Here is a 22,446-nt window from a genome sequence, read left to right on the forward strand (position 1 = left end):
GGTTACTCAGTCTGCTGAAGGCCCATGGTCAAGGCACATATGAGAAAGCAATCAATGAATAACTAAGGTGTCACAACGAAAAACTGATGATTGATGCTTCTCATCTCTCTCCATTCCTGTCTGTCTGTCCCTGTCTTTCCCTCTCTCTGGCTTTCTCTCTGTCCCTGTAAAAAAAAAAAAGAGTTCAGGCTTTTCAATATTTCTCCTAGTATAATTTAAATTATAGTACAGTAAGTATAAATTCTTCAAATTGTTAAGTAATTTAAATATAAAAAATAATAATCATTTGTCCCAGGTTTGCTCAGGAAAACTTGACATAAATAGTAATTGAAATTTTGGAAACTAGGTATGTTAGTGAGTCTGTTATTTTTTTGATATAAATAATAGTCATAACTGTGTAACATCCGGGATTTAATGAATACCTTTCTTTGTATTTTAGTGGAATGCCTGGCATATGAGTGTTTAGTAAGTCTGCCTTAATGATAAACGTTTTATTTTATTTTTTTTATTTTTTTAAAGAGAGAGTCTTCTTTTATTTTTTTAATTTTTTTTAATTTTTATTTATTTATTTTAGAGAGGAGAGGGAGAGACAGAGAGAGAGAGAGAGAGAGAGAGAGAGAAGGGGGGAGGAGCTGGAAGCATCAACTCCCATATGTGCCTTGACCAGGCAAGCCCAGGGTTTTGAACCGGCGACCTCAGCATTTCCAGGTCGATGCTTTATCTACTGCGCCACCACAGGTTAGGCCACCAATAAACGTTTTAATACTACATTTTAAGGATTTTTGTTTTTGAAATTCATCGCTGTAAATCTAGCGTTATAAAGTTTTTCCAAGTACAGTCGAACAGAATTTAAAAAGCCCCCAATTTAGTGTCTAGGGGTTTTTATATGCATAACAACAGAAATAGTTTTTATATATATACATATACAAACATTAAACCATTTATGAATTTAATTACTTAACTATATAGAAATTAATAAAATCAAATGCTCTTAATATATGTTGAGTGCAGAGGAAAATGGTTATGTTTAAGCTTAATTGTTCCCTTAAAAGTTAAACATAATATTAAATGGATATGTATTTGTATTTTATATGTGTATATAATCTTGTCTCATTTGAAAACTCGATTCAAGTGCCAAACATCCTTCTAGAGCAGTTGTATCAGGTTACGTGCCCAACATCAGGGTTTACACCCATAAAAGAAAGTGGATTTGTTCAACCTTGTTTAATTTTTGACATGGTTAGGTAAAAAATGACATGTATTTTCAGTTTACATTTCTAAATTATCATAGACTTCTGTAATTTTTATTAACTACTTGTGTTCTTTTAACCTATAAGGTTCTTATTTTTATATAGTAAAAGTTAATTTTATTAAACTGTTTTCTTTTTTTTTTTTTTTTTCATTTTTCTGAAGCTGGAAACAGGGAGAGACAGTCAGACAGACTCCCGCATGCGCCCGACCGGGATCCACCCGGCACGCCCACCAGGGGGCGACGCTCTGCCCACCAGGGGGCGATGCTCTGCCCATCCTGGGCGTCGCCATGTTGCGACCAGAGCCACTCTAGCGCCTGGGGCAGAGGCCACAGAGCCATCCCCAGCGCCCGGGCCATCTTTTGCTCCAATGGAGCCTTGGCTGCAGGAGGGGAAGAGAGAGACAGAGAGGAAAGCGCGGCGGAGGGGCGGAGAAGCAAATGGGCGCTTCTCCTGTGTGCCCTGGCCGGGAATCGAACCCGGGTCCTCCACACGCTAGGCCGACGCTCTACCGCTGAGCCAACCGGCCAGGGCCTAAACTGTTTTCTTTATAATTTCAAGTCTTCATGTTATGCTCGTCACAGTCTCTATTTTAAAATTATAGAATTATAAGATTCTGTATGTGCACATATTTCTACCTTCTCTTTAAGGAAAGCTGCTACAGGCTAACACTGGTGCTAAGGAGCAGTTATTCTTTGAAGCCCCCAGAGGGAAAAGGCAGACCGTCCCCAGTGCAGAGGTAGGAAGGGCAGTGCTTGTGATGTTGTTGCTGTGACTACACGTGGTTACCGTGCTATTACCTGCTATCACTTAGTAACGCATGAAGCCTGCTCTCAGTTTATTCAATTCATGGATATATTTTTTTCTCAGTTTATTTATTGGGTCAGACTACTTAAATGGTTAAAGGAAGAGACTGTATTAAGAAAAGGAATAAATTGCTCCATTTACTTTCCTCAGAGGACAAGAAACATGCAATAGCAAATAGATACCATGACATCTAAGATGAGAGCGCTGCACGTTGCCATGGAAGGCTCTGAATTCCGGGTCTTGAGGGAGAATGGTGCGGAATTAAGAAAACAGACTCATTAAGATAAAAGGATGGGATCAGGAGGACTCTTCAATGCTGATGGCAATATCCGAGTGCCCCATAGCCCCAGCTTGGTTTATTATATAGCCATATGCAAACAAGGAAGTCCTTGATACAAAGTTACACATCTGAGGCAAAAACAGGAACTCTCCCAAGGCATAAACAGGAATCCCCCCACCATGCATAAGCGAAATCAACCAACATCTGAACAAACAAAGAGTGAGAGGAAGGGCATGTAAATTGCTTCCAGCAACTTAAGGAGGCAAGTGAAGTGGGTGCAAATACTCAGCATCACAGCCAATATGGAGGTGGTGGGGGAGAACTTAGCCTTTGCTAAGCCTCGAATTTACAAAGGCTTTTTGCCATTTATGGTCCACAACAGCAGGTGGTCCAAACTTTTTGGAACCTGTATGTCTAAAATGCTTGTTGGCAAATTCTCATTTAAAGAAAAGGAAAAATATGTGTTTGGTTTTTTGTCTGGCAACATTAGCAAAAATTTTTGACATAACATGGCCAAGGAAGAAAATTAAATTTAACATGAAAGTGACTTAATAAAGAAGGAGCTGTAAATAAAGGTTCTTAATGTCCAATAATGATTAATTGGAAAACATGCTTATAATGTGTTAGTAGAAATTTAGATGTGAAGAGTAAGAATAAGTTTCTTGATTATTCAAAGAGCAAAAAGAAGCTATTTCTTATCGCTGTATACTCAACATGTAGAAGACATGGTGGGTCTATAAGTACATCTTCAATAATGTGTTAACAATTTTCTGCAGAAACAAGAGGATTTGGGATGCTACGAAACCAAGACAACTAATAATTTTTAAATTTTTGTTTTACTTATGACATAATTACAAACAATACTCATATTTGTTAACTTTTAGGTTTAGATATTACAAACAGAGCATTTTCGTTCCTCTTTAGGTAGAAAAGATTGGCTGGGCCTCATGGACAAGTGTGCTCGGTTTATGCTGTGAGGGAGTCTGGCCGGTGATTGGAGAAGTCTCGGATGTGACTGCCTCTTGCCTCACCAATGACAAATCAGTTCTAGCTACCGGGGATGATTTGGGATTTGTGAAGTTATTTAGATATCCTGCTAAAGTATGTGTTTTTCTTTAACTCTCCTAATGATTATAATTATAACTATGGTTAAAGTAATGTCCTTTCGTAGCATTTTTTTTTCTTTTTTTTTCTGAAGCTGGAAACAGGGAGAGACAGTCAGACAGACTCCCGCATGAGCCCGACCGGGATCCACCCGGCACGCCCACCATGGGGCGACGCTCTGCCCACCAGGGGGCGATGCTCTGCCCATCCTGGGCGACGCCATGTTGCGACCAGAGCCACTCTAGCGCCTGAGGTAGAGGCCACAGAGCCATCCCCAGCGCCCAGGCCATCTTTGCTCCAATGGAGCCTTGGCTGCGGGAGGGGAAGAGAGAGACAGAGAGGAAAGTGCGGCGGAGGGGTGGAGAAGCAAATGGGCGCTTCTCCTGTGTGCCCTGGCCAGGAATCGAACCCGGGTCCTCCGCACGCTACCGGTCAGGGCCCATAGCATTTTATACTTGTGAAATGCTATTTATTTTATCACAATGAAATAAGAATATTCTATAGGTGATATAAGTTGTAATATGAAAGGTTCAGAATTAGTTCCCTATTCTTGACATCACACTTATGTCTGCATAGCCATTGTTCTTAATAGACAAATCCTATTCTATAGATATATACTGTTATTAGCTAGTACTACTTTTATGATCATTTAAGGTATGTAAAGTTTTTCACTGCTGTAAGTAAATACTGTGGTAAATAATTTTTGCGCACATAGTGTTGTGGGTTTTTTAGCATAGAACTGCAGAAGGGGGACTGGTAAGGGAAATGGCAGAACATTTTTCTGCTTTTAACGCAGAATGCCAGGTTGATTTCTAAAAAAGTTATGCCCAATATACTAGCAATGTGTGAAATTACTAATTGTATCCTGCCCTAACCAGATTAGGAATTGTTTTTTATTCTTGTGAATGTCAATATTTTCTCATGGTTTAATAAGTTGTATTTATAATGCTTAATTTATAATCAAATATTAAGAAAGAAACTCATAATTCTAACTGGGAGTGTTCAAGTAATGAAATTTCTTAGAAAGACTTTTTAACTCTTTATCTTTAGGGAAAATTTGGAAAGTTTAAGAGGTACGTGGCTCATAGTACACATGTCACAAATGTTCGCTGGACTCACGATGACAGCATGTTGGTTACCGTAGGGGGTGCGGATATGTCTTTAATGGTTTGGACAAATGAGGCGGAGGGTTCCCGAGAAAGAAGGCCTTGTGACAGTGAAGAATCCGACACGGACTCGGAAGAAGACGGGGGTATGTTGTTTCATAATCTCTTATTTTAAGTGAAACATATAAAATTGTTACAACTGGTTTAAACCACAGAAGTTAAAACAAGTCATAATAATGTTTGAATAATGATGATTTTCGTCTGTTGAACACCCGAATTGGTTTTGTGACTGGAGAATTGCAGGCTGTCATATGTTGATGACTTAGATATTCTTTATCTACAAATGTAAGATAATTGGCCTTAAATAAGTACTGTTAGACATTTATAGTATCTAACCTGTTTTAAAGTAATATTACCAGTACTGCCACCTTATTATAGAAAAATTAGAAAATGCATTTTACAGTGAATATAATAAACACAGCATCCATGATTTGACCACTCAGAGGTAACCTTTGTTACCATTTTGGGATCTATTAATAAGGGTATACGTATTTATATACATAATATGCTTTTAACAAAAATGGTGTCACACTGAACTTATTTTTTGTAGCCTGCTAATTATCACTAGTAACACTTGGAAAACATTGTTACATCTCATTAAATATTCCTCTACATCATTTTTACTTGCCATATATTATTTTATAATTTGGCCATAATAGTTCATTTAACTTACTTTATATTGTTGAATATCCTTGCATCCCAATTATAAGCTTATACTCGGTCTCTGCAGTTATCACTAAATGAATAATTCTTATGTTTTAATGGTAGGCTATGACAGTGATGTTACAAGGGAGAATGAAATCAGTTACACCATCAGAGCCTTAGCAACAAATATTCGTCCAATGTTTGGAATCAAGCCTCATTTGCAACAAAAAGAACCCTCAATCGATGAGAGGTAACAGTCAAATTTAAAACTAGATGAGGAAAAAGATGTTATCAAAAATTGAATTTATTGTTTAACTGAATGAATTTTTGCAGAAACTAAGTAACAGTGGTATTCTTCTATTATACAACCCCCAGCACCTCTTAGAAAGCATGTTTCTCCTTAAATACTTTTTGGTGGTGAAACTTTTTTGAAAGTAGTTTAGGAATGATGCTATACATAAGGTCTGTGTAGTTAAAGGAGTCTTACTTGCTAACTTTTTTAATGTATGTGATGGGTTTGGGGGAGGTAATAAAAATTGAATCCAATATCAAGTACTTTTTAGGAGGCACATGAGCAGAGATATTAAATTTTGAAAAGGCCTTTTGAACCATGTGCCTTTAATCAAGGATAAAAAAAAAATCATTATTTCAAAATTTTTTCAAAAAGGCATGTTAAAGTATAGCTTGTCTCTCATGGGAATTATTGGTCTTTGTCTAGAATCAGCAGATCAAAAATAAGAATATGTAATAGTAATTTTATGAGAAGAAGGAACTTTTAAATAAAGTCTCTGAAGGAGGTGACAGATCAAGAGAGAAATTGCAAACCCCATGCTTTTCAAATCACTAGGGAAGAGAGGAAGCAATAAAGAGGTGTATGGTCATTGAATGGTAGGGCTTTCCGAAGCCAAGAGGTTTTGAGAATTGATAAAGGAGAAACTATCCAGGAACAGCAGCGAGTAACAAAGTGGAGGTGACAACAGTGACCTCTTCTGTAGAGAGCTGTGATGAGAACAAGTTTATTACAAGAACCAGAGACCCCAGGGAAGTTCCAGGTGGAATGCTGAGGTGGGGATGTTTCCACAGCAGCTGTCTGAGGTACCCCAGTTGCTGATGGTATAGACCTCAAATGATAGCAGTGGGCGATGATGTTGTCATCAGGTATAAGAGGCAAAGTGTGAAGTTAGAGATAACGTTTCAAGAAAGTTGACAAAACCGTAATCTGAATGCTTGCACAGGAGTCAAGGCTGCAGTGAGCTGTAGGGGGCAGTGTTGTGCAATACCAAGGGTGTGCTTTTCAGATTCAGACAAATGGGTTAAAATATGTGTTCATTTTTATCATTTACCAGTTGTGTGATCTTGAAAACCTGTTCTTTCTCTCTGAGCCTGTTTCCTCAGAGGTAAAGTCATCATGATCATCTTTAATTTATGGACTATTTCAAGGTTTAAACGAAATAATATGTATAGAGTGTAGATAGAGGTGTTTGCCGGTGATCCCTCCTGTGGAGTGAAATACGAGTGACCCGAGGCCCCTGGTGATACTGAGACACTTCCTGAAGTGAGAGATTCACAAAGTGATGAACATACCTATATATTTATTAAAGTAATACATCTAAACATGCAAATATGGCTGTTCCTAATTAGAATCTTTGCAATAGTGGTTAATATTACTTACAGGAAATTATAAATCCCCAGTCATGAAAAATAAAAAGTGTTTCATAAGGGAGAAGGAACTTGACATTTCCATCAGTCTTTTTCATTTATTATATTGACTTTTAAAGAAAAATATCACATGTCAGATAAATTTATGTCAGAAAGTGTGACGTAATTTTAATCCGTCAGCCATCTTTCAAGGTCAAACGCTTCAGCTCTCCTTCTGGTGGCTTGCAGGGACCCGCTGACCCGGTGGAGTGCCCTGCTGCTCACGAGGGTTGACTGACACTGTCATAGTGTAGCCCTTGCTGATAGCTTGCACTTTTTACAGCTAATCCTATAAAAATTATTTTTGAAATCGTTTTACATATTGTTTTCAAATTATAATTCAACTCTAGGAATTTTTCTGAAAATGTCGAGGCAGAAGAAGTTAGTAATGTGATTCTTAGTTAGGAGTCTTCATTTGCATGAAATGAAAGAATCAGAAGATATAAAAATGAAGAGATATTTCTTTTTACCAACTTTGTGTATATTTGTGAGGCAAAAAAAGTGGTCTGTATGAATAGTTGTTTCTGTATTTTAAATAGAATGTATTATTGTCATCGAATATGAACTAAAGCACTGTATAACCAGTTAAAACAAATGCTTGTCACATATCCACATAAAGGGAAAATGTTCCTGGTGACAATTTGGTAACTGCTCTAGTTGGTTGATACTTTTGTGGGGTGTTTTTTCCTAGATGACTTTAATAATTTTGTTATTCTTTTTTTTAAAAATTTCCAACCTGACCAGGCGGTGGCGCAGTGGATAGAGCATCGGACTGGGATGTGGAGGACCCAGGTTCGAAACCCCGGGTCACCGGCTTGAGCACGGGCTCATCTGGTTTGAGCAAGGCTCACCAGCTTGGACCCAAGGTTGCTGGTTTGAGCAAGGGGTTCCTCGGTCTGCTGTAGCCCCACGGTCAAGGCACATATGAGAAATCAATCAATGAACAACTAAGGTGCCGCAACTATGAATTGATGCTTCTCATCTCTCTCCCTGTCTGTCTGTCTGTCCCTATCTGTCCCTCTCTCTGTCTCTGTCACAAAAAGAATAAAAATTAAAAATAAATTTTCCATTGATTTGAGAGAGACAGACAGAAAGAGAAGTATCCACTCATTGGTCCACTTAGTTGTCCATGTAGCTGTGCACTCGCTGGTTGCTTCTCACGTGTGCCCGGCCAGGGGTCAACCCTGTGCTGACATGCCGGGACAGTGATCTAGCCACTGAGCCACCCAGTCAGAGCCAAATAGTTTTGTTATTTTTTTCTATAAATATTTGTGAAACAAACCTCATGTATTTAAAGTAGATTACTGTCAATCAAATTTTTAGTACTTTTGAATAAAAATATTCAAAACAATGAGATAAAATTAAGCACTTTTTTATTTCTTTAAAATCCTGTAGTCATGTTGCCTTTATTCTGCTTACCAAACTGGTACGTTTTATTCATCATCAATTTTCATGTATGTTTTCTCTTTTTTTCATTTTGCTCCTTTTGAAGGCAGGGGGTAGTAAGGTAAGTATTTTATTAAAGAAAATTCTCAAAAATTGACTCATTTTAGTCTTTTTAAGTTATATTTTTTTCCCTATAAAACGTTGAACTACATTTGTCAGGAAAGAATCAAAAAATGAAATAGGCTGACTCCTACAAAAGAGTTGCATTTCTACAGATAGGCTGGTGTCTGGGTGGTTCATGAGGGTCTTTGTTACGATCGTTGGTTTTACAGATGACTTTGCTACACTCCTGTGTGCAAGACAATTTCAGTTTTTCCTTAAGTTCCATAAAAACCATCTTTTTTTTTTTTTTCTGAAGCTGGAAACGGGGAGAAACAGACAGACTCCCGCATGCGCCCCACCAGGATCCACCCGGCACACCCACCAGGGGGCGATGCTCTGCCCCTCCGGGGTGTTGCTCTGTTACGACCAGAGCCACTCTAGCGCCTGGGGCAGAGGCCAAGGAGCCATCCCCAGCGCCCGGGCCATCTTTGCTCCAGTGGAGCCTTGGCTGCGGGAGGGGAAGAGAGAGACAGAGAGGAAGGAGAGGGGGAGGGGTGGAGAAGCAGATGGGCGCTTCTCCTGTGTGCCCTGACCAGGAATCGAACCCGGGACTTCTGCACGCCAGGCTGACGCTCTACCACTGAGCCAACCAGCTAGGGCCAAAAACAATCTTTTAACCACACATTTTTATCAGTGGAAAAACTTTCAGTTTATAATCCTGTAGGTGTCATGTAATGCATGTTTAAATAAAGTCTTCGATAATTTTAAAACATTAACATGGGGCAGTGAGGGTGTTTGTATGTTTGATGAAACCTGAGAGAAAGTGGGAGTACTTCGAGGCATCCTGTCAGAGAGGTCAAGATTTCTTCAAACTGGGTCTGAAACAGAACAGTGGAAAATGCTAATTTAGAAGTTTAAAATAAAGAGTACCATTATGAAAATAAGGATGAAGAAAGTCAGTTTGAAACCAGATTGTATAGAAATGCAAAATCCTTAATTTGCTGGCAGCAGAAATTATGGGTGTTTTTTTTTTGGGGGGGGGTGATGTGTGCAAAGATGAGTCCTAGAGTGTGGTATAACTTCAGAAAAGTTTCCTGTACTCTTACATTATTTTAACAGAAATAAAACATTCAGATCTAGCTTCAGATCAAGAGTAGCTTATTCAGGGCCCTGGCTGGTTGGCTCAGTGGTAGAGCGTCAGCCTGGAGTGTGGAAGTCCCAGGTTTGATTCCCAGCCAGGGCACACAGGAGAAATACCCATCTGCTTCTCCACCCCTCCCCCTCTTTTTCCTCTCTGTCTCTCTCTTCCCCTCCCACAGCCAAGGCTCCATTGGAGCAAAGTTGGCCCGGGCACTGAGGATGGCTCCATGACCTCTGCCTCAGGCGCTAGCTAGAATGGCTATCGTTGCAACAGAGCAATGTCCCAGATGGGCAGAGCATCGCCCCCTGGTGGGCATGCCGGGTGGATCCCGGTCAGGTGCATGCAGAAGTCTGTCTCTGCCTCCCCACTTCTCACTTCAGAAAAATACAAATATATATATATATATTTTTAAAAAAGAGTAGCTTATTCAGGACTGATTTCTGCATTTTAAAAGGACAGTGACAGTTGACAGTGGCCTAGAAGGAAGCACAGGATGGAGGAGAGTCGGGAGGCCGCTTTGCATAAAGAATAATTCATTGCTGTAGGAATGAATTAAAAAAAATTATTGCTGTCTTGGGTGTGAACACGTTTTATGTAGAGTGACCTCCCTGTGACAAGCAATGTTTAGGTGGCGTTTCGATGACCACTTGTCATCGGTGCTCTAAAGGGATGTTCTAGCCATTTAAAGAGGACTCCTGGTCTCACTGGGAGGATGGATGAAGTGACTTCGGTCCTCCCTTCCAGTTCTGCTTGGGTCGTTATGTTATTAAGGGGAATGTTTAAGTTACCTCCTTTGCTAGCAAACCCCAGGTCCAGCGCGGGGCCTGAGCTCTGCCTGCCCTTTGGACTGAACTCTCGGGTCAGAAGAAGGGGAGCCGAGACTCTGTGAACAGTTTCCCTAATAGCAGCTCCCGTGCTAACAGAATTTTCAGTGGGATGTTAAGATTTTACTGCCCTTTCTCAAGAACCAAGATAAGCTTTCATATTTCGTTTGAAATTCAGATTGCCCTGTAGAAAAATAGACCGGCCAGTTGTAATGTTTATAACACAGAACCTGTTAAATTCTCATTTATTTTTCTTTTCCACCGTCTTTCTTATTTCCCTGCCGTTAATGGAGTAACCTAAGCCTTTTCTTATGTGCAGTAATAAACGAAAACAGTAGGCCTTTAGTATATACAGTGTAGTTTATCTGCATTAAATTGGTAAAATATTTTATTACAGGAAGTCTCTTACCAGTGTTTTAAATTCAAGTCTGTGTTGTGCTCTTTTTCCTTTTTTATCTGCTGCTAAAAAGAGGTTCCAGGTAATCCACTTTCTTTGCTATGTTCTGTGAGGTCTGTTTCTGTATTTTTATCTTTTTCTATGTTTTCCATTAATGGGCTGTGTTACTTGGGGTTCTTGACCACTCGTCACAGTTTTTCATGTTTTTCTCTTTTGAAGTGAGTCGTATTACTGAGGTGAATAGCATCTTAGATATTGGAATCACACCACATAAGTAACTGCTCCTCTAAAACCTTATCCATGTATTAACTTGTATGCTTTTATAAGCTGCATAATTTTAAGCAATAATATAACTTATGTGAATTATCTTTGCAGAAATTAAAATATACTAAGCTGTTACCCCAAATTGTATAGATAAAAATTACCTGTTTCTTGAAGCTGTCAAATGATAACACTGAACAAAATGCAACAAAAGGACTTGGAGGCAAAGCCAAGGCTGCTTCCTTCTCCAAAGTGGTCCTCGCAGAAACAGTTTTGGCTTAAATGTTATAAACCTCAGTTATATTTATTGATTATATACATTTTAGAAAGTATATGAAAAAGGTTTGAAACCAACATTTTTGGGATAATTTTGGAATTTCCTCACGCAGGCTTGTGAGTGCATTTACTCGTGCCCCGGGTCGTGCGTACACTGGCACGTGAGCCTCATGTGAAAACACGCTTCTGTCATATTACGTGCTCAGGACACAGCATTTACTTTTTATGGCTACATGCCCTGAAAGTCATTTTGAAAATATGAATGTATTGCCATGCCTTTATTTTTATGGACTTATTCATAAATGTTGAAATTGTTCACAGGAAAGTTAATTTGTATTATTTCCTGATTTAGTTGTTAAAGATTGAATATTACCTTGAAATCTGGAGAGGGGTTGACACATGATTTAGGTCCAGTGTTCAGCTTATTAAACATTGAATAACGGTTATCTCCCTTAAAACTAAATGATGTGGAATTCTTTAAAATGTAAAAAAAGGGTTTTGGAGAAGAACCTCCCCGTGGAAGTTATTCAGAATGGGAACGCTGGACAGCTCCTGGGGTATTACGGATGGTCCTGTCCAGTAGTGGACGCAGAGAAGAGGGAACTAGGTTTCTGAGAGCTATTCTGTGGGTCAAGTTGTAAATGGGTAGTAAGTAGTGAGGACAGGGGAAGAGAAGGGGTTGGAGGCAGTAGTGACAGTCACCCCCTTCCTGGAGTGTTGTGTGGGGTGAGTGCCTTGTAATCGTAAAGCGTCCTGCTTGACGGATGGTGACGCCATCACCGGGCCGGGGACCTCAGAGAGGAGAAGCCCAGGGCACCGAGGAGAAGGTGGAGCACAGAGTTGGACTCAGACATGATTTTTGTTGCTGACAGTATAGAAAGTTCCTAGAAATATTTTCAAAATTCAGTTCAAGAAGAATCTCTGGAGTACCTGCCCGCCATGTGTAAACACTGTGGTAGATGTGTTAGAACAGCAGTCCAGGCTTTGTGGATGGCGCACCCCACCAAGAAGTTCTTGAGCATGGAACGCTGACATTTGTATACATTTATAAGCAGTGCGCGCTTATACTATTAATAGTACAGTACTTACCTTAGGAAACAGACACCAAAGAAATTAAAAGTAAAATGAATAAAGGCTCTAATATTTTTGTTCCACTGCCATGTTTTAGAAGATATCAAGATAAAGAGGACACAGTCTAGGGAGCAACACAGATTGGGCTGGTTTTATAAAGGTGTGCTAGACATTCTCTCGGGGGGCCGGCGCCCCTGACAGTGTCCCCCTCTCCCCCCGTTTCAGGCCCCCCGTGAGCAGGGCCCCGCCCCAGCCAGAGAAACTGCAGACGAACAATGTTGGCAAGAAAAAGAGACCCATCGAGGTGAGCGACACCCACGCCCTAGTGCTAACTTATACTTTAAAGCAGTGGTCCCCAACCTTTTTTGAGCCATGGACCAGTTTAATGTCAAAATATTTTCACGGACCAGCCTTTAGGGTGGGACGGATAAATGTATCATGTGTCCAAGAAAAGCGTCAAGAGTGAGTCTTAGACGGATGTAACAGAGGGAATTTGGTTATTTTTAAAAAATAAAACATCGTTCATACTTAAATATAAATAAAACAGAAATAATGTAAGTTATTTATTCTCTCTCTGCGGACCGGTACCAAATGGCCCACGGACCAGTACTGGTCCGCAGCCCCGGGGGTTGGGGACCACTGCTTTAAAGTGTATCCAGGGTTCATGTTGTTTCCTTTTTGTAAAATACACAAATTTTGTCGTTAGTTTTAATGAAAGTAAACATACTGAATCTTTATTGTTGGTTGTAAGAATAGATGGCTGAGCTGTCCGGCCTGAGCGTGAGCTGGACATCCTGTTTCTCCCAGGCATTGCAAAATCCCGGTCTCAGCAGCAACCAGCGGACGGGCTACATCAGGCCAGACACACGGCGTGCAGGCCGTGGGCGGGGGAGTGCTGTGCTCCGCACCCCGCTCGGCCTCCCGGCCTCCCGAGGCCATGGCAGTGGTGGGCGTGCAGGCCGTGGGCGGGGGAGTGCTGTGCTCCGCACCCCGCTCGGCCTCCCGGCCTCCCGAGGCCCTGGCAGTGGTGGGCGTGCAGGCCGTGGGCGGGGGAGTGCTGTGCTCCGCACCCCGCTCGGCCTCACGAGGCCCTGGCAGTGGTGGGCGCCGGAGCAGGAGTCGTCAGAGGGGTGCTTCATTGTGTACCGATGTGCTGCTGGGATCCTGAAAAGCCTCACTTGGACACACTTTATCCTGGGTCATGTTTGCAGTTCAGGTGTTTGAACTAATGAACACACATGAGAAGATTCTTTCGGACAGAAGTATTTCAGTGTTGAACGCATGAAGTATTAAGAACTGAAATTTCTTGGAATCAGATCGTCTTATGTTTCCCTTTTCGTTTTTTTAACTTTATGTAGGAAAGTAGAGAATGTGTGTTTTAGCTTTCCAACACAGGCTGCCTAGAAAGGAGCTTGTCCAGCATAATTTGGTGGCTGCCGTTGGTAAGCCGTCAAAAATGCATCCTCCACTGCGTCTGAGGACCCCAGCACTGAACAGCAAAGAGCAGTAAATGTTTAGACGTGAGGAATTGTATAACGGCTTTGTCATCGTTCTAGGACCTTGTGTTGGAGCTTGTGTTTGGCTATCGAGGCAGAGACTGTAGGAATAATGTTCACTATCTAAACGACGGTGATGACATCATTTATCACACTGCATCCATCGGGGTTCTGCACAATGTCGCTACAGGTAGGAAGCCCTGGTTCTTCATCCCTATGTGCTGTTTTTAACTTAAGATTTTTTATTTAGCATCTTAAAATTCTTTGTTAAAACTCGTAATTGAAATACATGAGCCCAGAATGTAGAACTTTCTACTAATATTTCAAGTGACCGAATTTACAGTCTTGAACTCGAGTATGAGAGCAGAGAAGGTCTTCATGCGGCAGCGTGCTCACAGGTCTCTACCGGAAGTGAAGGATTACTGTATGTTGAAACCATCTGTAAATTTACTCTGTTTCCCCGTAACCTTAACATGAAGATGGGTGGCGTGGGAGGCTGTCTCTGATGGCGACTGAAGGCAGCCGTGGGCCAAGCCGACGCTGGGGGTGGGGCTGGGGCAGTGTTCTTACTGCGGCTTTGGGAAGCCGAGGCAGTGTGATTCTGGAAGGTAAGAAAATATTTCTTGATTTTTTTTTAACTGATTGGATCTTGAAAAGCAAATCAAGTTCTCTTAGCGTCATTTGATGACCAATGATGTAATTAATACGACCAGTGATATTCAATACTTAATTTTGAATTTGGTTTTCTTATAAAAAATTGTAAACTTCATTAAGTCTGTCTGACAGGTGGATGTAAAAATAGAGATTATCTGGTTCAAACAGTTCTGGCTTTTTCTTCTAACTTCACTTTGAATAGGTAGAGTGCTCCACTCCTGGTCAGTGTTAATCATATTGTGATTTTTCTGTTTTGGTTTCCTGAGGAAAAGGATTCACCAAGATCACACAGAAATCACTGACAACTTTTCATATAATAATTTGGGTCATTTTAAAAATGACACTTAGAAAGGAAATCTTTGAGTAAGGGCTCACGCGTCCTTCAGAGAGAATAGCAGAGGAAGAAGAGCCGAGCTGGGAAGGGCTGGATGTGTAAACACACTTTCATGTGTGCACGGTCGTGCCCTGCCCAGGGAGGGGGCACGGTCTGACAAACGCTTCAGCAGATGGTTCTGTCCTTGTGCGAACATCACAGGGTGCACTCACGCACACCTAGATGGCAGAGCCCACCACACACCTGGGCCTGTGGGCTGGCCCACTGCTCCTGGGAAACCTGCACAGCGTGCTCCTCTGCTGACCTCGGCAGGCCCCGGAACACAGCGGCTGGGATTGTGGGTCTAAGCCAGTGGTTCTCACACTTTTAGAAGTCGTGGCACATTTAAAATCCTACAAATAATTGTAGGTGCACTATATACAAATTTCTGAGAGATATGATGTAGTAATAAAGTCAAATATTAAAGAAAAAAATATAAAGTCCAGGTGTGCTTTTATGGTAATTAAACAAAATAAATATAACAAAGTTAAATTTATTCTGACATTAAGAAACATTTTTATGTTACATTTTTTGAGTTATGCTTTTTAGAATTCATAAAAAAGGGGTTAAAAAATTTAAAAGTGACAAAGTTATTTTTTTATATATATAGATACATTCTTAGTAAGATTTAGTAAACTCGGCAGGTCCTGGCACGGATGTGTTAAGTTTTTTCATTCTTATGTTTATGAGAAACATGAGCCTGATGTGTCCTAGTGATTTCTTCAATGTTTGGGCATATATTTGAAAGGCAAACTCTCATTTCCTCATCAATACATTAAAGAATTCTTCTCTTTTTACTCTTGTGTTGAGTGCAGAAAACCCCCACCATACATATCATCTTAACTTTACACCAAACAAAGGCTAGAAGAAACTTGCCTCCAGTCTTTCCGGGGAACATGGGGGGTAGTGTAAACAATCCAGCACCACAGCTTAACAGCCTTTTGCAACCTAATCAGGCAAGTGAGGTGGGGGGTTGGGCAGACTGTCAGCTTACAGCCAATTTTCCACACCTCTGTCCCCCAAAAATCTAAACTCCAAAAACCCTGTTGGCTTTTTGGTCCCCAACAGGCACATATTTCTCTGGAATGCCATAGGGCGCACCTGGAAATCTTCTAGGGTGCACCAGTGCACCCTGGCACACACTTTGAGAACCACTGCTCTAAGCATACAAAGGTTACAGTAAAACATATAGTATGAAAGATGTAAAATGGTGCACCTAGGGGTAAATGGTGTGCCGTGGGCGGAGCTTGCAGGACCGGAAGTGGCTCTGGGTGAGCGGGTGGTGAGTGAGTGTAAGGACCGGGACATTACTGTGCACCACTGGAGACTTGATAAACACTGCACACATAGGCTACACTAAATTTATAAAACATGAGATTAAGTCAAGCACAAGAGAAAATTATACAATCAAGAGATGCAGTAATCATGAGCTGTTACTGTATATGAGGCTGCTGCCGGTGTGACACAGCACACTGTTTTACAACAACCTTTTTTCTTTTAAGTAGAAGGAGTACCCTCTAAAAGAATAATAAAAAAGATAGTAGAGTAATTGCATAAACCAGTAACATAGTCATTTATTATTATTAGCAAGTATCAGGCACTGTGCATAATTGCATGGGCTACACTTTTATATGGCTGGCAGTGCCGCAGACTGGTTCACACCACCATCAGCACAAATGTGTGTGTAGTGCCTTGCACTGTGATGTTACAGTGTCAATGGGTGATGATAACTTTTTTAAAGATTTTATTTGATTTTAGAGAGAGGAGGGAGAACCATCAACTTATAGTGGTTGCTTTTCCTGTGTTTGTTCCTTAACCGGGCAAGCCCTGGGTTTCGAACCAGTGATCTCAGCATTCCGGTTGAGCTTTAGCCACTGCGCCCCCACAGGTCGGGAGAGATGGGAAATATAAGCTCATTATAATCATGGAACCACTGTCTTATGTATGGCCTGTCATTGACCAAAATGTTAATGAGGCATTGTCCTTTATTTTTATTTTTTATTTTTTATTCGTAGTTAATCACGTATCTAATGACGGTGTAGAGAGAGAGAACAGAGGGGAGACTAGACATTTAACTGGCGTCCCAACAGTTTGGAGATAACGTTGTGTAGTTCATGGTCTGGAAGTCATGACCTACCAGCTGACCAATGAATTTTGCTAATTCAACTGAACACCCACCCCCAGAAAATATGAAGCATGTTTCACCTTGAGAAGAAGTTTTAAAGTAGTATTAGGTCTGCTCAATTGTTGTGTTTTGCTCTTTTGGAGGATCTTGGTTTTTTGATGACCCTCTATAACAGGGGTCCCCAAACTACAGCCTGTGGGCCGCATGCAGCCCCCTGAGGCCATTTATCCGGCCCCCCACCGCACTTCTGGAAGGGGCACCTCTTTCATTGGTGGTCAGTGAGAGGAGCATAGTTCCCATTGAAATACTGGTCAGTTTGTTGATTTAAATTTACTTGTTCTTTATTTTAAATATTGTATTTATTTCAGTTTTGTCTTTTTACTTTAAAATAAGATATGTGCAGTGTGCATAGGGATTTTTTCATAGTTTTTTTTTATAGTCCGGCCCTCCAACGGTCTGAGGCACAGTGAACTGGCCCCCTGTGAAAAAAGTTTGGGGACCCCTGCTCTATAACGTGGACCCTACCTACCATCCTGCCTCATCCGCCACCTCCCGTCTTGTTCTCACGAGCCTGCCTTTGTTACCCCCGCGTGGCTGTAGTCTGTCTGCGAAGGTCCCTTCGCTGTCACTAGATGAAGCATCAGTTCTGGGGTCAGAGTTCTTCAGCGCCCCACTGACTAGAGCACACACGTGGGAGGGAGCAGGGCGGCGTTCCAGCTCCCGCTTGCCTTTCCCCCACACCGCACTTCTCTACCTTATGACCCTGCTCCGCAGTCAGGTGAACCCTGTGTGCACACTCAGCACTTTCCAGCCTGTGTGTCGTTGCTTAAAGTGTTCTTCTGCCTGGAATGCACTTCGTTACCCACCTTCACTTCCACAGACTGTGCGTGTCAGTCCTGGAGTGCCCTGTGCCCAAGATAAGAAGACGTGTCGCTGTGAACTCGCACAGCGTCGGCTCTGTAGTTCCGTGCACGCCCTGTCTTCAGCCTGTGTCCCCTGGTGTATGCCTCTCAGGGCTCCCTCCCTTTAAAGATTCCTGAGTCATTTCTCCAACCCTATGGTGATGTATACACATCAGGTGCTCAGAAGATGTGTTAAATAAGCAAGTAAACAATTTGAGCAGTTTACTGCTGTGGATAAGGGCATTTGGCTCTCATAGAGTTTTCCAATTTAATTCTCAAATTCTTTTCTTTTACAGGGACTCAGAGTTTTTATCAGGAACATAACGATGACATCCTGTGCCTCACTGTAAATCAGCACCCCAAATTCATCAACATAGTGGCGACTGGCCAAGTAGGTATGTTTGTATATTTTAAAAGAAACAATTTTAAGTAATTGTCTTGTTCAAATTAATTCAGTATCCTGGGGGTGGAGGGGAATTGAAATACGTTTGTGTTTGTTCAAAACGTCTGCACATAAAGCACACGCCCAGCTTTACCGTCCCATTTACTTCCGGACACCTTCCTCTCGCTGTGTATCTGTGTGTTCACATAGTTCAGATATAGAGTAAGCTATTTTGCATGACTGGTGGTGGAGCAGTGGATAGAGCATTGACTTGGGACACTGAGGTCCCAGGTCTGAAACTCCTAGGTCTCTGGCGTGAGCACAGGCTCATCCGGCTTGAGTGGCTTGGGTGTGGGATCATTGACATGATTCCGTGGTCACTGGCTTGAGCCCAAAGGTTGCTGGCTTGAGCAAGGGGTCACTGGCTTGGCTGTAGCTCCCCAGTGAAGGCACGTATGAGAAGCAATCAATGAACAACTAAAGTGACGCAACTACGAGTTGATGCTTCTCATCTCTCTCCCTTCCCTCTCTTGCTAAAAAAAAAGAAAAGAAAAGAAAAAGCTATTTCATGGTGGTTGAAATAGTTGACTTTAGTCCTTTAGCAGAAATCATTGATCAGCAAAGAGGTAGTAGCACATAAAGCAGAAAGGAAGAATTTGAGGAGGGCAAAGTAAACAAGGGAGCCAAGAAGTAACTAGACCGAGGGGCAGAGCCTCTGCTTCCACGGGGACAAGCTGGCGAGGGCGAGAAGCCAGGTCTGTTCCGTGCAGTGAATCCTCTCTGCCGTTTTCTTCTCTTGGAATTGATCTAATTTGCCATTTTGAAATCATCACCTGTACTGCTGTCTAGAACTCTATAGAACTATCAACTTGAATGAAGACCATAGCTCTACAGCAACATGCTGAGAGCAGGCAGCCCTATTTCGGACCTGTCTCCCCATCAGTGATCACTGTGAATACCTAGACTGTCAGTCAATGGCCACAACTCTGGGGTAGTTTTAAACATGGTTGAAATCCTGGGGTGTGTTGGCTCTCAGTGGGCCTCCATTGCTAAAACAGCTTTCCAGGTGTCCTTTTCTGCTCAATAAGATAACTTAAGCTTTTAATACCTTCATTTTCATACAAACACTAAACTGATCAGCTAGATGTGTATTTTCCGGGCTGCTCAGTCCTACAGCTATGCCACAGAGACCCTGGTAGTCTCCCTTTCTGTAATGTTTTCTACTTTTTAAAGTAAGTAGACCAATATTTCACCTGTTATATACAAAATAGTCTAATCTTTAAATATAAATACATAGGTCTAACCCCTTTTCCTGCTAAGCTTTTTGAAACTGAGTTTTATTTTTACCCTGCATGAGGAATGAGACCATGTTAGCACCATTTTGGTCACTAAAACACCTAGTTCAGCCTGTTGGCATACACTTATTATTGTTTTTTATTGCTCAGTTAATTTTTATTGAGTAGATTCATTTATTCAACAAATTTATTGAGCAACTACCATGCGCAAGGTATTGTTCTAGGTTCTGGGGATAGAAGCAACTTAACGAAAAAACCCCAATCTTTGTCATGGAGTTTCCGCTCTGGGAATACAGTTCTAGAAGGTGTGGCTCCTTCCCTGCCCCCACTCGCCCCCGTCAGCAGCTCTAATGCAGCAGTGCTGTGGGTTTCTCTTCTGATTAAGAGATGTGGTCACACATTAATCTCTTACGGAACCTGGCTCTTTTTCACTTCTTTACTTTTATTATTTTTTTAAAAATTAAGATATAGTTGCCACATAACACCGATTCAGTTTCAGGTGTACAACATAATGATTTGATACTTGTACTCTTCTGAAAGGCGACACTGTGGGGAGTGTGGAGTGGCTAGTTACCTCCCCTCTCTCCTTCCAAGTCAGAGTCCGGCGGGACCGGGCAGCCGCTGCCTTGACCCACTCGCCCCGCCCACCGAACAGATAACAAAGCCTCTGCACCCTGACTCACTGAGTGTAAGGCAGAGAGAGGCAGGAGCGGACCAGAGACGGAGGGACCTTTTCCTTTCTTTTCTGAGCCTAAAGAGACTCAGATCAGTGGTCACTTTGCCTGCTCAGCTTGTTTAATACCCACAAAGCACAGGACACTGCCTAAAATGTTTATGGTTCTCTTTGTTAAAAATCATGCTGGTGCCTGACCTGTGGTGGCGCAGTGGGATAAAGCGTTAACCTGGAACACTGAGGTTGCCGGTTCGAAACCTTGGGCTTGCCTGGTCAAGGCACATATGGGAGTTGATGCTTCCTGCTCCTCCCCCTTATCTCTCTCTCTCTCTCTCACTCCTCTCTCTCTAAAAATCAATAAAAAAATTTTTTTTTAAATCATGCTGGTCATAGAAGAATTGAAGTATTTGCTTTAGTAGTATTTCACCCTATTACATTCAAACTTTTCTTTTTTTCTTGCCTGGAATCTTAGAATCTCAGAGCCACATATATTGTTTTATCCAGTCTATCATAGATGTCTGAATGTCCTCTATAATATCTCTGATGAAGGGCCCTCTGACGTATGCTTGAACCCCATCATCACTTCATTACGAAGGAAGTAGTGTCGCCCCTCCTTAGGAAGCTCTGTTACGAAGTGCTTCGTCATGTAGAACAGAAATCTGTCTTTCTAATTGCAGCTCATTGGTCCTCATTCTTGAGGCACCGAGAACAAATAATCTCTTACTCCAGTGACGCTATCTCCAGTTATTTGGAGAGAATGAATACATTCTCTGTGAGGCTAACCCAGTGCCTCCCTTTTAGAAGGCCCACTGTAGACATCCTCCAGCTACGCCTCCTAAGACCAAGCGTGTATGAGAGCAGTGGGACCGCTTTCCAGGGACTGTGCTTTGGGTACCTGAAAACCCAGAACTCTCTTTCCAAACTAGGTCCTAAACCTACTGGGGGCCGGCGTGAGCCTCTCCTCCGAGTCCATGCCCCCGACTGGAGATTGCACAGCCGGTGTGAGCATGCTCGAGGGAGGGCCAAGGGCACGTGTGCACTGGGACGGTGGGGAGGGAGTGCTGGTGTGCGGGCTGGAGTAACCCCCGCAGCCTCCATGGCTCCTGTGGCCTGGGCAGAGCTGCGGGTGGGAACAGACACGCAGGGGAGCTACGACTGTCTCACGCCGCCCCAAGTTCTAAGGAGTTCGAAGTTTGAACAGGCCTTCAAAGTCGTTATGGGGGGTACTTAAGAAGATAAATCATTTCACTTAATAATTTTATCTTGGCCCTGGCCGGTTGGCTCAGTGGTAGAGCGTCGGCCTGGTGTGTGGAAGTCCTGGGTTCGATTCCCTGCCAGGGCACGCAGGAGAAGCGCCCATCTGCTTCTCCACCCCTCCCCCTCTCCTTCCTCTCTGTCTCTCTCTTCCCCTCCCACAGCCAGGGCTCCATTGGAGCAAAGTTGGCCTGGGCGCTGAGGATGGCTCCATGGCCTCTGCCTCAGGCACTAGAATGGCTCCAGTTGCAATGAAGCAACGCCCCAGATGAGCAGAGCATCGCCCCTGGTTGGCATGCTGGGTGGATCCTGGTTGGGCGCATGTGGGAGTCTGTTTGACTGCCTCCCCGCTTCTAATTTTGGGAAAATATCAAAAATCACCAAAACATTTATCTTGAGCCTGACCTGTGGTGGCACAGTGGATAAAGCATCAACCTGGACCACTGAGGTCACCAATTTGAAACCCTGGGCTTTCCTGGTCAAAAGGAAGTGGGAGTTCTTGCTCTTTCCCCCTTCTCTCTCTTTCTCTCTCTCCTCTATAAAATGAATTTTTAAAAATCTTAAAAAATAATTTTATCTTGATTGATAACTTGAAAATATTTAGGCCTGTGATGTTTAGATCTTTATTTATACTTTATCCCAGGCCCTCAGACATTCAGGGACAAACCCAACTTCCAAACCAAGCACCTGCGTTTCGCAGCCGTCCCTCACGGGCGCAGTCTAAGTCCTCTCACCGTGTGGGGTTGTGAGAGGGGTTCAGCACTACAGTGGTATCTCCCAAGGGTCTGCCCAGCAGTCGGCCAGTTTTCTCTTCTCTCCGGTTCCACGTAAGGACGCTGTGGGCCCATGTTGTCCATACGTCCCTGAAATCATCATTCCGTAGG

General features: G+C 42.3%; 1 protein-coding gene across 9 annotated transcripts in view; it reads left to right on the forward strand.

The window, feature by feature from the left end:
* Positions 1–22,446, forward strand: part of EML5 (EMAP like 5) — a 140,550-nt gene that overhangs the window by 95,754 nt on the left and 22,350 nt on the right. For 4 of the 9 annotated variants that reach the window (XM_066387935.1, XM_066387934.1, XM_066387938.1 and 1 more), the window contains 8 exons: positions 1,901–1,989; positions 3,262–3,438; positions 4,492–4,693; positions 5,376–5,502; positions 8,443–8,457; positions 12,634–12,712; positions 13,965–14,094; positions 18,255–18,353. In XM_066387935.1, the coding sequence (XP_066244032.1) occupies positions 1,901–1,989; positions 3,262–3,438; positions 4,492–4,693; positions 5,376–5,502; positions 8,443–8,457; positions 12,634–12,712; positions 13,965–14,094; positions 18,255–18,353 (918 nt within the window). Of the gene's footprint in view, positions 1–1,900; positions 1,990–3,261; positions 3,439–4,491; positions 4,694–5,375; positions 5,503–8,442; positions 8,458–12,633; positions 12,713–13,964; positions 14,095–18,254; positions 18,354–22,446 lie in introns of those variants that run through there. The other 5 variants (XM_066387937.1, XM_066387936.1, XR_010751982.1 and 2 more) reach the window with 4 other exon arrangements.

This window comes from Saccopteryx leptura, chromosome 6, assembly GCF_036850995.1.
Source record: "Saccopteryx leptura isolate mSacLep1 chromosome 6, mSacLep1_pri_phased_curated, whole genome shotgun sequence".
Taxonomy (NCBI): Eukaryota; Metazoa; Chordata; class Mammalia; order Chiroptera; family Emballonuridae; genus Saccopteryx; species Saccopteryx leptura.